We start from the raw sequence: 15,285 nt of genomic DNA, 5'->3' as shown, positions 1-15,285 counted from the left end.
TTTGACATGCCTGATGTAGAATGTACCTTTTAAAACTCTAATACTGTGTTGATATCACAAAAATGTAGGCATCCTGCTGTCATATTCATTGTAATAAAAGACCTTGTCAGCGTTACCACGCCCAAGGTTTTTCTTCTTCTTGTACAAATAAGATTCTATTAAAAAACAAACGTAAATCAATCTTGTGGTTGACAAACTATCCGTGAGTCAATATGATGCTTCCAACCAACACATGGAAAAGTGAACATACCGTAATGTACCTGTGACAATTTTGATGGATTGAAAAGCTGTTTTTTTTTTTATATATCCAAAACCATGTTTCTCTCACTGGCTGTCAGCAAACCTGCCAAGTTTCAGCCAATCCTATTTGGCACTCAGTCTCAAAGTATTTAAGAAAATAAACAACAAGAGGGCGATCCCCACACTCAAAAAAAGTATATAAAGAGAGACAGAACAAGTAATCTCTGAAGAAATGCAATCATTTATCAACTTAATAGTAAAGTATACACTATATGACCATGTATATACAACAATACCCGTCAATGCAGTAGGCTATACATAGAAATAACTAGCCCATTCAAATGTATATACAACACTTTTTGTTAACACAGTGGGCTGTAAGTAGTAATAACTAGCACACGGATAGAGGAAAAATATCCACAAAGGAAAAGCTGTACAAGGTAAAAAACTGATAACCACAAAGGACACCGAAGTCCCAAAAAGAAAAAGAGGGAACGGGAAACAAAACTACCACTAATAATGACTATACAATGTAACACAAAACTACCACTAATAATGACCATACAATTGTGACACAAAAACTTACCACTAATAATGACTATACAATGTGACACAAAACTACCACTAATAATGAATATACAATGTGACACAAAACTACCACTAATAATGAATATACAATGTGACACAAAACTACCACTAATAATGAATAGACAATGTGACACAAAACTACCACTAATAATGAATATACAATGTGACAAAAGAAACAAACAAGATTAAAAAACACTACAAATCAAAAACCAGAGCAGCACAGTGCAGACATGGACCGATGACCAGGCTCTTACAGAGTTCCTTGAGCTGTCTCATAGAAGGGTGATTCTGTTCTTATTTCAACAGATAAGGGAAGTAGCACATTCATTTTCTTGGTGGGAATGGGCCTGAAGAAAAGTAATCCCCCTGAAACGTTGCCCCCCTTACACATTTCATGTTGTATACAGTTGTGCACTTTGCTGTTCTGACTTTTTATTTGTAGTATTTTTTTTATATTGTCTGTTTCTTTTGTCACATTGTATTATTAGTGGTAGTTTTGTGTCACATTGTATGGTCATTATTAGTGGTAGTTTTGTGTAACATTGTATGGTCATTATTAGTGGTAGTTTTGTGTTACATTGTATAGTCATTATTAGTGGGTAGTTTTGTGTCACATTATATGGTCATTATTAGTGGTAGTTTTGTGTCATATTGTATGGTCATTATTAGTGGTAGTTTTGTGTCACATTTGTATGGTCATTATTAGTGGGTAGTTTTGTAGTGTCACATTATATGGTCATCATTAGTGGTAGTTTTGTGTCACATTGTATGGTCATTATTAGTGGTAGTTTTGGTGTTACATTGTATAGGCATTATTAGTGGTAGTTTTTGTTTCCCGTTCCCTCTTTTTCTTTTTTGGGACTTCGGTGTCCTTTGTGGTTATCAGTTTTTTACCTTGTACAGCTTTTCCTTTGTGGATATTTTTCCTCTATCCGTGTGCTAGTTATTACTACTTACAGCCCACTATGTTAACAACTAGTGTTGTATATACATTTTCGTGGACTAGTTATTTCTATGTAAAGCCTACTGCGTTGACGGGTATTGTTGTATATACATGGTCACACAGTGTATGCTTTACTATAAAGTTGATAAATGATTGCATTTCTTCAGAGATTACTTGTTCTGGTCTATCTTTATATACTTTTTTTTAAGTGCAGGAACCGCCCTCTTGTTGTTTTGTATTGTTGCTTATTAGGGGATTTAATGGATTCCCCTAAGTCCCCTTCGCACCTTTGAGAAAGGAGTAACAGACAGCACCACCCAATATAGCATAAATACAGAGCTCAATAATTTTTAGTACAAAGTATTTAAGGCTCTAACATGAGCTATTTCGTGAACAACTGTGCTTCTTATGTGATGTGCCCCATAATACCTTAAGGTTGAGAACATTGGGCACTTTGCAGTAGTAAACAGCTGATGTTCTGCATACTGTACATGTTTAATGACAATGTGTGGACTTCTCAAATGTAATTCTCTTGTGACTTAATTTAGGATCCCAGATGAGAACTTTGAAGATCACAGCGCTCCTCCTTCGCCCGAAGAGAGAGATTCTGGATTCTTTATGCTGAAGAAGGACAGCGAGCGGAGAGCTACACTGCATCGAATTCTGACTGAGGACCAGGAGACGGTGGTTAGGAACCTGATGGAGACTTTAGTTCAGGTATCATGGGTTTATTATAACACAGCATTACAATGTTTTTAGACTTGCATTGGAATGGATAGAAAAATGAAAAGAAGGCCTTTTTCTGAGGCACCAAAAAAAATTCACTTATTAGACTTCTTTAGTTATCCACATGGAGAACTTCACCTTACACTTAAAGCTCAAACACATATCAGGGTGGCCAACAACACCAGTTCATGGAAATCAGAGCATAAGGCCACTTCTTGTCACGACAGTGCATTGTTTCATCCAGTTCAACAATTATATTCACAGCAGGGATCTTTGTTATTTCATCTGAAAAGAGTCCTGCATTTGCATTTTTCTTCCAATGTTACATTTCTAAAATAAGCATTAGAATCAGAGCTGTATGTCAGAATAAGATTTCTCACTTAGGAGCCCAGAAGAGCTTCCTCCCTTCCTGGAATCTTTTCTGAGAGATCGGTCACTATGACCAGAACATCGTGTCCATTCAGCTTTAGAATTATTTTCCTATGAACTGATAGTGATGATGGAGAGAAAAGTATATCCTTTAACGATGTCTTCCCACACAGGTATGGTTGCGTCTGTTACCCAAGTTGCTTGTAACCTGAACCCTGTGTGTCAGGATAAGAAGTTATAATGAAACTAGTTAGGCCAGCAACACAAGTCTTTCTAAATGCCCCCAATACAGGGCTGGTGCAGGAGTATTTGGTGCCCTAGGCGAACCTTCAGCTTATGAACACACACACTTCCTGCCCCCACATGCAATTAACTTTCAATTATTTTTTTTAATATCTAACTGAAAAATGTAAATGTTATACCTAATAGATGAATTCATATTCACCCCCCCTCTCATGTCATTCTCTTCACTCTCTTCTTTCTGTCATTCTCCCCCCCCCCCCTCTCTGTCATTCTCTTCCCCCTCTCTGTCTTTTTCCTCCCCCCCTCTTTGTCACTCTCCCCCCCCTCTCTGTCATTCTCTCCCCCCTCTCTCTGTCACTGTCCCTCCCTCTCTGTCATTCTCTCCCCCCTTTCTCAATCATTCTCTCCCCCTTCTCTCTCTTTCATTCTCTTCCCCACCTCTCTCTGTCACTCTCCCCCTCTCTCTGTAATTTTCTCTCCCAATCTCTTTCATTCCCCCCTCTCTCTGTGTTCCTCTACCACCCCCCCTGTCACTCTCTCCCCCTGTCACTCACCCCCTCTCTCTCTGTCATTCTCCCCCCCCCCTATCTCTGTCATTCTCTCTCACCCTGATGCACACACAAAACATAACAAATACACACAGAACAGCCACAGAAAACACACACACAACAGAGCAGAGGACACACACATGAAAGAGAACAGAGCAGGACACACAGGACAGAGACACACAGCCTCACCTCTCTCTTCTCCATGCTTAGCGCTGCCCCCAGGCTCCTTACACCTCCTCTGGATTGGCTGCATTACCCAGCAGCAGCCAATAAGGAAGGAGGAAACTGCACTGCCCCCTAGCAGCGGCCCTGCTTTGGGCAATCGGGGAAATCCCCTCACTAAGCAAACTAGCGGCCGCCGCACCCAAAATTCTGCTGCTCTTGGCGGTCGCCTAGTTTGGCCTAATGGGTGATCCAGCCCTGCCCGTATTTGTGGTAGAGGTGGTATTTAGACATGAATGGCATCCATAAACACACACACACATATTTGTAGGTGATTTATGGAAGGTGACGGGTTTAGAGCTGAAGTCCCACACACCAGTTTCATGGTGTGCAAAAAACAAATATTAGAGAACCAAGAGCAATTCTTTAAAAACATCACATTTATGGCGCACACCATGGGACATAAAACTTACCTTGTATTCACATATGGGTAAAAAACGCAAATGGAATGAGCTCAAACGAAAATGTGGCGATTGACATTAAAATAATCCCCAACTAATTACTAAAAGTACAGGAGCGTGGCAGGGGAGACATGGGTGTAAATAATACCCAATGGTGAGTGCAATACCTCTGATTGGCAGGGCCCGTGTGTAGACATAGCCTTACTAGGTCCAGGCCTGGGGCAAAAAAGTGCCTTTGGGCAGGAGAATTGTAAAACCGGTCCTGCTGATTGAGAGGGAGGTGGCTAGAAGAAAAACTGCAATCTCTGACCTAGCTGAAAATAACCACTCAAATTGTTTAACTGTACTTTTAGTAATTAGTTAGGGATTATTTTAATATGTTAGTCACCACATTTCTGTTTGAGGTCATTCCATTTGAGTTTTGTACCTATACAATATGTAAATAAAAGAAACATTGTATGTCCCATGGTGTCCTCCACAAATATGCTCTGGCTCTAGAGGTCTTCTCTTAGATCTTTGATGTTTGTTTTGTGTATGAATTCGCACATGGCTAGCACCCTCTCACCATCACAAGTGAGTTAGGGGCTTATATACATTATTCATACTACGGTTTAATCAAGAGTTATATAGACTCACTGAGCTGTGTTCGCTTTTGTCAGTTCTTGTCCATTTTTATTCTGACATTGAAAGCAATGTTATCATGGCATACAGTATAGCACATTACATACATTGCAATAATAATGACTGCACACTGTAACATAACATTTCACAACATATCATGACATAGTGGCTAGTCATGTCTGCCTTATATGTGCTTAGATACGTAAGTGGGAATGCACATACCTTTTCAGTAATTGTTATACAGTAGAGGCAACTCTTATTCGAACACCCAGCACATACCCTGAATGTAACCCGGCTAGTTTATGGCAAATGTTAGAATAAACGTTGCCTCTACTGTACAAGCAGTGGTGGATAGTGCTATGTCCTCTCCCGAAGCTCATGGTTTTTTCCCTCTTCACTAGGGATCAGAAGAAACAAAATTAAAGTGGGAGCACATAACCACACTTGTGACCAGCCTAAGGGAGTTTGTGAGATCTACTGATCGGAAAATAATTGCAACGACCTTATCGAAACTGAAACTGGAGCTAGACTTCGACAGTCATGCGATAAGTCAAGTCCAAGTAGTGCTGTTTGGATTTCAAGATGCGGTGAGTCCACGTGAATGATTATGGAACATAATATGATCTTCCCCTAAGAATCTTTCTGTTCCATACATTATCTGTAATTACAATCATTACCACACATATTAACTCTGTACATCGCTTGTGATACCCAATGCCGTCTACATTCTTTCATATACCAGCAGTGCGTGTCATTATGTTTATATTTTAATTTCATGCATACTCGCGTATACTGTCTCTTTTTTTCTCAATAAAACCTACCTTAGAAAGAACGTGAAGTTTCTTTGCAGGAAGAATAGTTCTCTTAAATATTTTATGGAACTCCCTTATTGATAACATACAGTATCATTATTGTTACTCAATGCTGGATACTCCTTAATAACACAAAGTATTAATATACAAGGGCTTATGGTCCTCTATTTAGGATCCCGCTGCACGATGAATACAAAACAGTTTTTAACTGGTATTATGCGGAATGTGATGTTTTTTGTATTTTGTGCAAACTTCTTATTTCCTCTGCTTACGTACATGTATTGCACATACAAATACGTACCACTGTACATAGTAGATGAGGTTGAACAAATATATATGTCCATCGAGTTCAACCTATGTTAAATGTAGATGACATATACCTATGCTAGAGTTGTATTTACAGTGTATTAATCCAGAGGAACGCAAACAAAAAACACCAGTGAAACATTATCCAATGATGTCTAATAAGGGCATTTACCTGCCCAAGTTTCCAATTTATCCAAGTCCTACTATCGTACACAATTTAGTGTCATCAGCAAAGATGGAGACTTTGCTCTCTTTGCCAAACTCAAGGTGATTAATAAACCAGTTAAAAAGTGGGGATCCCAGTACCAGTCCTTGAGGTACGCCACTTACAACTTTAGCCCAACCTGAAAAGGTTCAATTTATGGCAACTCTTTGCTGTCTATCCTTCAACCAGATTTCAATCTAGGTGCAAATATTTTTACCCAGACTAATGTCCTTTATTTTATTCACTAACCTCTTGTGTGGCACTGTATCAAAAGCTTTTGTAAAATCTAAGTAGACCACATCAACTGCATTTTCTTGGTCTAAATGCATATTTACCGCTTCAAAGAAACTATAAGGTTAGTTTGGCAAGACCTATCCTTCATAAATCCATGCTGACTATTACTATTAATTTTGTTATCCATTAGTAATTCCTGAATATTATCCTGTACTAAACCTAAGTAGCTTCCCCACTATTGATGTCAGACTTGCTGGTCTGTAAGTCTGCTTTATGCCAATCTTCTGTAATGAGCTTGTGGAAATTGAGTCCTTGAATATTAAATACAATGGTTTGGCTATTAGTGAATTTAGGTCCTTAAGAACCTTTGGGTACATACAGATGCAGCCACCAGTATCCGACGACTTACCTGGGAAAATACTGTGGCTATCTCACAGTAAATGCTGCAACATTTCTGTGAGATTCTGCAGCCAGACGAATGGCCCATCGGATGAACACAGCGGGTGTCCCAGCAGTCCCATTTAGTTGCATCTGTATCATCTGTCATGTCTGGAACGGTACCGCATTCTACAAATTCCATCCGTAAGGTCACCACCATTCCAGCCGCAACAGTCTGAAATGGTTCCGCATTTCCCAACTAAAATACTTCCGAGGTTTGAGACCTCCCTCCACGAGCCAATACTGACCGAGTCCCCCTTCCAAAGTAACATTACTCCTGACACCAACAAGGTAATTTAACAGACCTTTAACTGGCCTTGCGAGCCGCCACTAGCCTCTGATTTTTACAGCGTGCCTTGCCACACGAAAATAAGGATATCATTCCCGATGTCTGATAAATGGACCTCAGTCTCCCTAAATAGGCCTTTCAGCCCCCCACCTTCAAGGTCCTCATGCCTTACTGCAACCCCCTAGATGCAGCACGATTGCCGCCATAGCCTTATTTAACGTCTTCCTAGATCAGTCTACTGCTGCGTCATTTCTGGCCCCACGCCAGTGCAACCTAGGAGACACCTCTGACCAGACTATCATCACATGTCTAAATCTTGTTACTCTAGCTGCCCTATATCCTCCTTATTAAATTTAATGATTGGACCAATATCAAATCATCCCTCCCCCCCCCCCCACATGCAGCAAAAGTATATCAGGAGGAGCCCTACCCCTTTCCATATGTAATAAATCGGGCAGTAGTTTTTCCCAACATATCCCCCAACTGCTTTCCCCCTGGCCTACGCTCAGCTTGCTTTCCTGCCCAGTGAACATAGGAATCCCCGCACAGCCAGACTTCCAGAGGGGCTTGACCTGGACAAAACCAAATAACAAAAATCACTGAACTCTTAAGAGTTTTAGTGTCTAACATAACCATTAAAACCCCCCGATGACCACCTGCCCTTTAATAACTGCCTCCTGTGTAAACCACCTTAAAACTAACCTGTTCACTTCTAGCCACCCCCACCAGTGCCCCCCTTCCACTGCCTTGGCGTGACGTACCACCCGCTGCCCGCTCTGAGGCTGGCCACACCATTTTCTGTGCCATCCATGCACATCACGCTGTACCCACGTCCCTCGTTTCCTGCCCTGGTGTGCTCAGCCTCAGTGGAGCCCGGGATCGTTGTAGTCGTAGCCATTCCCTGTTGCGGTTGCGGTTCCGGCTCCGTGCTGCCTTGGGTGGCCACAGGCTCGGCCCGCCCCTTGCATTGTTCTGAGTTGGGTCAGCATGGCCGCATGCAGCCACGCTCCTGCTCCCTCTCCTCATGGTGCGTCCTCTCTCTGTTGCACTTGCCGGTCATAGTCCTGACACCTCCGGGCCTCCACCGATGGAGCCTGTCCTACTACTAAAGATGGGTTAAATCATCATAGTCCATTTCCCTAACCTATTACTCCATGAGCAACTCCGTGGTACGAAATCTGCAGATGAAATTGATCAAGTCTCTATCTGTGTGGATTTTCCCGAAAGCCATGTGTGTATTTTCCACGAAATCCGCATTTCCATACAATCCGCACGGATTTTACCCGGAATCCTCCCTTGCGACCCAATTCACCCAGATTTGAATCCCAAAATTCGCCCTTGCGTCCAATCCGCGTGGATTTTACGGGGGATCTGCATCTGCGAGAGTTTCCACCACCCCCCCCCCCCCACCTTTGTTAAATCCACACAAATGTATCCAAAAATAAGCGGCCCTGTCCAAATCCGTGCCCCCAGCCAAAATCCACGCACGCTCTGTACAATATACCCCAAATACACTTGTGGATTGAATCCGCACTAATCCGCTGATTCCGCGCCAGCTCCCACCCTGGCGGAATCCGCCAGGTGATCATCAAAACTAAAATTCGCCAACGGATTCCGGAATCCGCAACAGTCCTACCACGCAAAGTACACCCAAATGCGCTACCCCTCCCAAACCCGCACCGAAGAAATCCGCTGACTCAAAAAACGCCCGATCCACGCTACATAGAAAAAGGGGAATTTTATTTTGTGGTTTTTTTTCAACCTTCCACCGTCCACCTCTTGGCTGCCTCTACGCTCCACCGGGCGATCCCTCCGGCTGCAGTCCCCGCCGAGCACATGAGCCAGTAGCCACTCAGGACCGCTCTGCCACACCTCCTGCTGCAGTTCCCTCATCCACGAGTCCTACGGCGATCACCATCACCTCCACTGAGCCCTCAGACCGTGTCATTCTTACTCCATGCAGCTATCTCTCAGGATACCAGGAACCAGGAAAATCTGACGTCGCTCTAGTAGATCCTAGAAGAAAGAGGAAGCTAGGATCTCTCCCTCTTGCCTTAAGTAACCCTTACGTAACCCCTCCCCGTGGCCTGACATCACAGCTCCTTGGTGGATGGGCCCCTGGCCTTAAGCCATGCCGCCCGTTCCTTTACAAGTCCAGGGCATTCTTTCTATTGCAGTTCTTTTTTTTTTTTTGCCAATCTGATTGCCCTTTTGCAACTTTCGTTACATTCCTTATAATTCTGATATGAGGCTGCCGTCCCTTCTGACTTGAAGAATCTAAACACCTGCCTCTTCCTTTCCATTTCCTCCCCTACCTGTTTATTTAGCCACATTGGTTTAGACTTGTTTCTTTTATATTTATTACCCTAGGGTATAATCAGAGGAATGTGGTATATGTGGTGCTCAAAATTGAGCAGGTAGCATCCTTAAGCATATTGTTAATAAGATCCTTAATTAGGAGGTCCGGCGATGATGGAGTGCCCCTCAATAATGCAATAAATCTGCGTGATGACTGTAGGGGAAGTGACAAGTGGAGTCAGTTGAGACAACCACCGGGATGTACACAATAATCACCCTGACAGCATAATAAAGAGGAACTATGTCCATGACAGCAGGATTTAAATAAGGCACATTGGCATTTACCTGCTCCTTCAGGGGGCACTCTCAGGATCAGTAGCGTGCAGTCCATCCATAGGAAGATTCAAGAGGGTAGTTGGTGTGGATAGAGCACAGCTTCCAGACTCCCTGCAATGTGAAGCAGGGAAAACAAAACCAGGCCACTCCGCAGTAGTTTCAAATTTGTATTAGCCAACTAACACATACAGGGAAAAAAAGGGGGGGACAAATAGAACGCACCTACGCGTTTCGTACAGAGGTACTTTATCAAGGTGAAGCAGGAACACAATACCAGCCTATTTATACCCACCATTTGCATTTCTAATCCAATGGGTTGCGGCGTCAAACGCCGACAGCTGCAAGCAGTCGCGGCTGTATGACGCACACTCCCAGGGGATAGGGTGCATCAGGTAGTACATAGGGACTGCCACGAGACCTCCGTCGCGTCATAGAGATGACGTCATCAGCGTGCGGCACGTAGGCCCCTCACGTTGACGCAACGTCCATCTCCATTGGCTGGGATATGTCACGTGATCTGAAAACTTTTTTACAACATACAACTTTATTAATATAACACAATATGAACAGTAAAAATCAAAATACTTGGAAATAGAATACTTTAAACAAGATTTAAAATAGAACAGAATAAAAAACTTGCTGGATAATTAAATCGCAGACTCCCTGTCATGGTTGAATATATCTATGATTGCAAAAATATTGCTTGTAATACATTGAATAATTATGAAAGACAATGCATCATATAAACATTATATATGAATATATTCATGATGATGTAACCATTCATGGGACAGAAATAGAACCATGCTAGTTCATGGAAACTTGAACAGTAGATGTATATACAATACTATCAAATGGTAGTGGTATAACTTACAAAAGCAGTGTACATTTTATACTTATAGTACATCTAGGAGGAGACATATGATTCATAGGTTGTTATGTTTTTATATCTTAATTAAGACATGAGCACAGATTGGGATTGCATAATGTTCACTAGAAATTAAAGGAATAAATGTAACTAAATATAGCCAAGATTGTAAATAAATTTCCAACAATATATTACTAGAATATATGTAATTGTTTATAAAGTATTTAATGATGAAAAGTACATATTAGTACGTGTATAATTTTACAAGGATAAAGATTTTTTAATTACAAATATATAGAATTAACGATTGCAAATTTATTAATTGTAGATGGATAGCAATAATCCTTATTAATCATATAAAGTGACTTATATCCCACTCTGTGTTCATACCTCTAATTTTTAGACATCTAGTCGTTCTAGTTGTTATTTACCTACTGCAGTGTGGATGTGGCCGACAATACGTCGGGAGAACGACTAGATGTCTAAAAATTAGAATTCTAGAACATTTACGTCTTATACGAATTGGTGATCAGAATCACCCGGTGTCCAAGCATTTTTTCAATTGTCCGCAAGGTAATATTAACTCCTTTTCATTTCAGGGAATTGAACAAATACCTGTTCCTCCAAGAGGTGGGGACAGGACAAAAAATCTTGATAGACGTGAATCCTTCTGGATTTTTACTCTTAGAACCAGAACACCCCTAGGTATGAACACAGAGTGGGATATAAGTCACTTTATATGATTAATAAGGATTATTGCTATCCATCTACAATTAATAAATTTGCAATCGTTAATTCTATATATTTGTAATTAAAAAATCTTTATCCTTGTAAAATTATACACGTACTAATATGTACTTTTCATCATTAAATACTTTATAAACAATTACATATATTCTAGTAATATATTGTTGGAAATTTATTTACAATCTTGGCTATATTTAGTTACATTTATTCCTTTAATTTCTAGTGAACATTATGCAATCCCAATCTGTGCTCATGTCTTAATTAAGATATAAAAACATAACAACCTATGAATCATATGTCTCCTCCTAGATGTACTATAAGTATAAAATGTACACTGCTTTTGTAAGTTATACCACTACCATTTGATAGTATTGTATATACATCTACTGTTCAAGTTTCCATGAACTAGCATGGTTCTATTTCTGTCCCATGAATGGTTACATCATCATGAATATATTCATATATAATGTTTATATGATGCATTGTCTTTCATAATTATTCAATGTATTACAAGCAATATTTTTGCAATCATAGATATATTCAACCATGACAGGGAGTCTGCGATTTAATTATCCAGCAAGTTTTTTATTCTGTTCTATTTTAAATCTTGTTTAAAGTATTCTATTTCCAAGTATTTTGATTTTTACTGTTCATATTGTGTTATATTAATAAAGTTGTATGTTGTAAAAAAGTTTTCAGATCACGTGACATATCCCAGCCAATGGAGATGGACGTTGCGTCAACGTGAGGGGCCTACGTGCCGCACGCTGATGACGTCATCTCTATGACGCGACGGAGGTCTCGTGGCAGTCCCTATGTACTACCTGATGCACCCTATCCCCTGGGAGTGTGCGTCATACAGCCGCGACTGCTTGCAGCTGTCGGCGTTTGACGCCGCAACCCATTGGATTAGAAATGCAAATGGTGGGTATAAATAGGCTGGTATTGTGTTCCTGCTTCACCTTGATAAAGTACCTCTGTACGAAACGCGTAGGTGCGTTCTATTTGTCCCCCCCTTTTTTTCCCTGTATGTGTTAGTTGGCTAATACAAATTTGAAACTACTGCGGAGTGGCCTGGTTTTGTTTTCCCTGCTTCACATTGCAGGGAGTCTGGAAGCTGTGCTCTATCCACACCAACTACCCTCTTACCCTAGGGTATACACTGATAAGTGAGCTTTTCTAACAATGTTTTAAAGGCTGCATATTTATCTTCCACATTTCTTCCTGCAAATATGTCATTGCCATTTATTCCTCTACCATAAGGATAGCACCTCTCAGAAAAGACGTCCCAATGCTCTAAAAACCCAAAACCCTCCTTCCTGCACCACTTTCTTAGCCATGCATTAATCTTCCTAGTCTCCCTAGGTTAGCTCGTGGCAATGGTAGTATTTTAGAAAATACTACCTTGGCGATCCCTGAAATAACTTTTTAGGACCTTCCAGCTTTCTCTAACTTTATCATTGGCACCAACGTTTATCAAGACCGCCGGGTCAGTCTCAGCCCCTCCCAACAATCTGTCTACCCGATTTGCAATGAGCCAAACTCGAGCACCCGGGAGACAGCAAACTGTTCAGTTCATGCGGTCATGGCAACAGATTGCCCTATCTATCTTCCTAATAGTATTTTCTCTACTCATGTTGGATGGAGCAACTTCCATGCAGTTTTAGTGCAAGTTGACTAACCTACAGGTATGCAGCTTACCACAAAAACAATAACATTCTGTTGATAGGTACAGCTGGTTTTACAGGACCCAAAAATATGCAGTGTAGCTGCTAAATAGGCACATTTGTATGGTTGTTATTGTGTGGATTGTCTAATATGGGAGACTTCCTCAGGTGTTTTCTCAGATAGGTATTATTGTGCAAGGAATAGCTGTTAGATGTCATTGTCCTCTAAGTATTCATGACTGCTTCCTGTCTGGTGATTACTGTCGAGCTGGGCTGGGCTTGATTAGGATTTTCATGTGAGCGTAAGAAATAAGGAAGCTGACAGAAATTGCAGATGTTTTTTCTGATACAATTCAGAAACACAAAGATTTACAGTGATATAATGCAATGTCTAAGAGCTGCTCCCCTCTGCACAGGACCAGCGTGCTAAGGGTTAACATTTGCTTGGACTTTGTGGAACGTCAACCTCACCCACTGGAATGTTAATGAGCCAAGAGGACACAAAGAACTTTGTGTTCACAGCTGCATTGAAAATCAACCACCCCAGTGTATATCTGCGTTGCCCCAAAGGCGGGCAGCCTTTGGCGCAGCCAAAGGGTGTGAGACGTTTGCTGCCATTCGGCTGCTGTTTGGTGATGTTAAAGTTGCTCTATTTTAATCAGAAAATCACCGGCCATTTATCCTCTGTACCCAATTTTCCAACTCTATCTGTGCATGAAATGTCTGTGAATTGACTGTATAACCCTGTTCTTTTAATGTAACCATGCATTTTATAACTCGGTGCCCAGGACATACTTGAAAACGATAGGTAACTCTCAATGTATTACTTCCTGGTAAAACATTTTTATAAATAAATATAAATAAGTCTACAGCAGGGAAAACATATACCGAAAGTAAAGGCACTCACACATGTAACACCTCCTCTTAGAGTTTGTTTAATAGTGAACAATTCATTCAATAGCTTTTAAAATGTAGCCCCAGATCTAAAAAATAGCCTGGTTTATCTCTGGGGACCCCTTATTCCAATACAACTAAGTGAAAATGTATTTTTAGTAACATTATTTTTGCATAGATTGTTGCATTTAATACTGTGATTATTAGAAACGGTCTTCCTTTTCTTTTGCCAATTTTCCACAGATTTTCTAGAACTTGCTAATGAATAGGCCTCTTTGAATTAAAATGAGTCTGTGGGGCCTATTCATTTAACTGATAATGCCATTTCCACTCAAAAATGGCTGTTTAAGTACAGATATTCATCTTGCCATATTCCTTAAGTAGTTGTCGCATGTCCAAACTATGCAAAAACAGCTTCTAAAGATGCAATTTGTTTATGACTGTGCAATTCTGTGTAATATGCAAATGTTGCATGCAAATGAGGTAAATGAGGCAAACCCGCATAGTCACAGGCTATTACTTTACCTTTAGAGCAAGGCTGCCGACAGTGGGGGATAGCTGGGCTGCTGTCCTGTGCCCTGGCAATCAAGGTGCCCGGCCCCCCTGTCGGCGATCCTACAGTTTATGGCCTGCTCCTCTTCCTGCCCTCCCCTTTTCTGGCCGCCGTCACCCCCCCCCCCCCTACTGTCCCTTCCCTGGACTCTCATGCAGGCCTCTGGCGGGCCTTCTTCGCCCATCTGTTCCTCCCTTCCCCAGACTCTCCTGCGGGCCTCCGCCAGGCCTGCAGTGCCCTATGGCACATCGGCCATCGTTCCTCCAGCAGCACCCCCTTTTCATGGGCCTCCAGCAGGCCCATCCAAGGGCCCCAATAAGCCCACATGGCTCTCTGTGCTCTCTGACCTTCGGACCCATTACCCTCTTATACCCCTCAGGCCCCTTAGATCTTCCCACAGGCCCATTACCCCCTTGTACCCCCTCCGGGACCTGCTTATACCCCCATGTTTTCCCTTCCTTTAATCGTGCAGTGCTACATGTTTTGCTGCGGAGGTTTAGCTCATACTGTTGAACAAACGTAAATAATATATTAAAATCTAAAAAAGACCTGTTACAAATATTTAAGCCAATTAATGTGTCAATGCTATTCGCTCATTTTGGTCCTAGCTAGGCGTGTGCCTTAACCTGTTCAGTGCCAGAGGGGCCAGAATGCCCCGGCCCCTCCAGCACGCTGATTACATGACTTCACGTGATCGCGCCATCACTGATTACAGCATGGAAGGGGCGGAGTCATCC

The 15,285-nt window shown here is 41.6% G+C and overlaps 1 protein-coding gene across 2 annotated transcripts in view; it reads left to right on the top strand.

Moving 5' to 3' along the window:
• The window catches only part of MAP3K5 (mitogen-activated protein kinase kinase kinase 5), a 192,502-nt gene that overhangs the window by 165,514 nt on the left and 11,703 nt on the right, over positions 1 to 15,285 (top strand). For both annotated transcript variants that reach the window (XM_075597435.1, XM_075597436.1), the window contains 2 exons: positions 2,320 to 2,488; positions 5,303 to 5,488. In XM_075597435.1, coding sequence (XP_075453550.1) covers positions 2,320 to 2,488; positions 5,303 to 5,488 — 355 coding nt within the window. The remainder of the gene's footprint in view (positions 1 to 2,319; positions 2,489 to 5,302; positions 5,489 to 15,285) is intronic.

This window comes from Ascaphus truei, chromosome 4 (genome assembly GCF_040206685.1).
Source record: "Ascaphus truei isolate aAscTru1 chromosome 4, aAscTru1.hap1, whole genome shotgun sequence".
In the NCBI taxonomy this organism is placed as follows: domain Eukaryota; kingdom Metazoa; phylum Chordata; class Amphibia; order Anura; family Ascaphidae; genus Ascaphus; species Ascaphus truei.
This window is presented reverse-complemented; position numbering and strand designations above follow the sequence as displayed.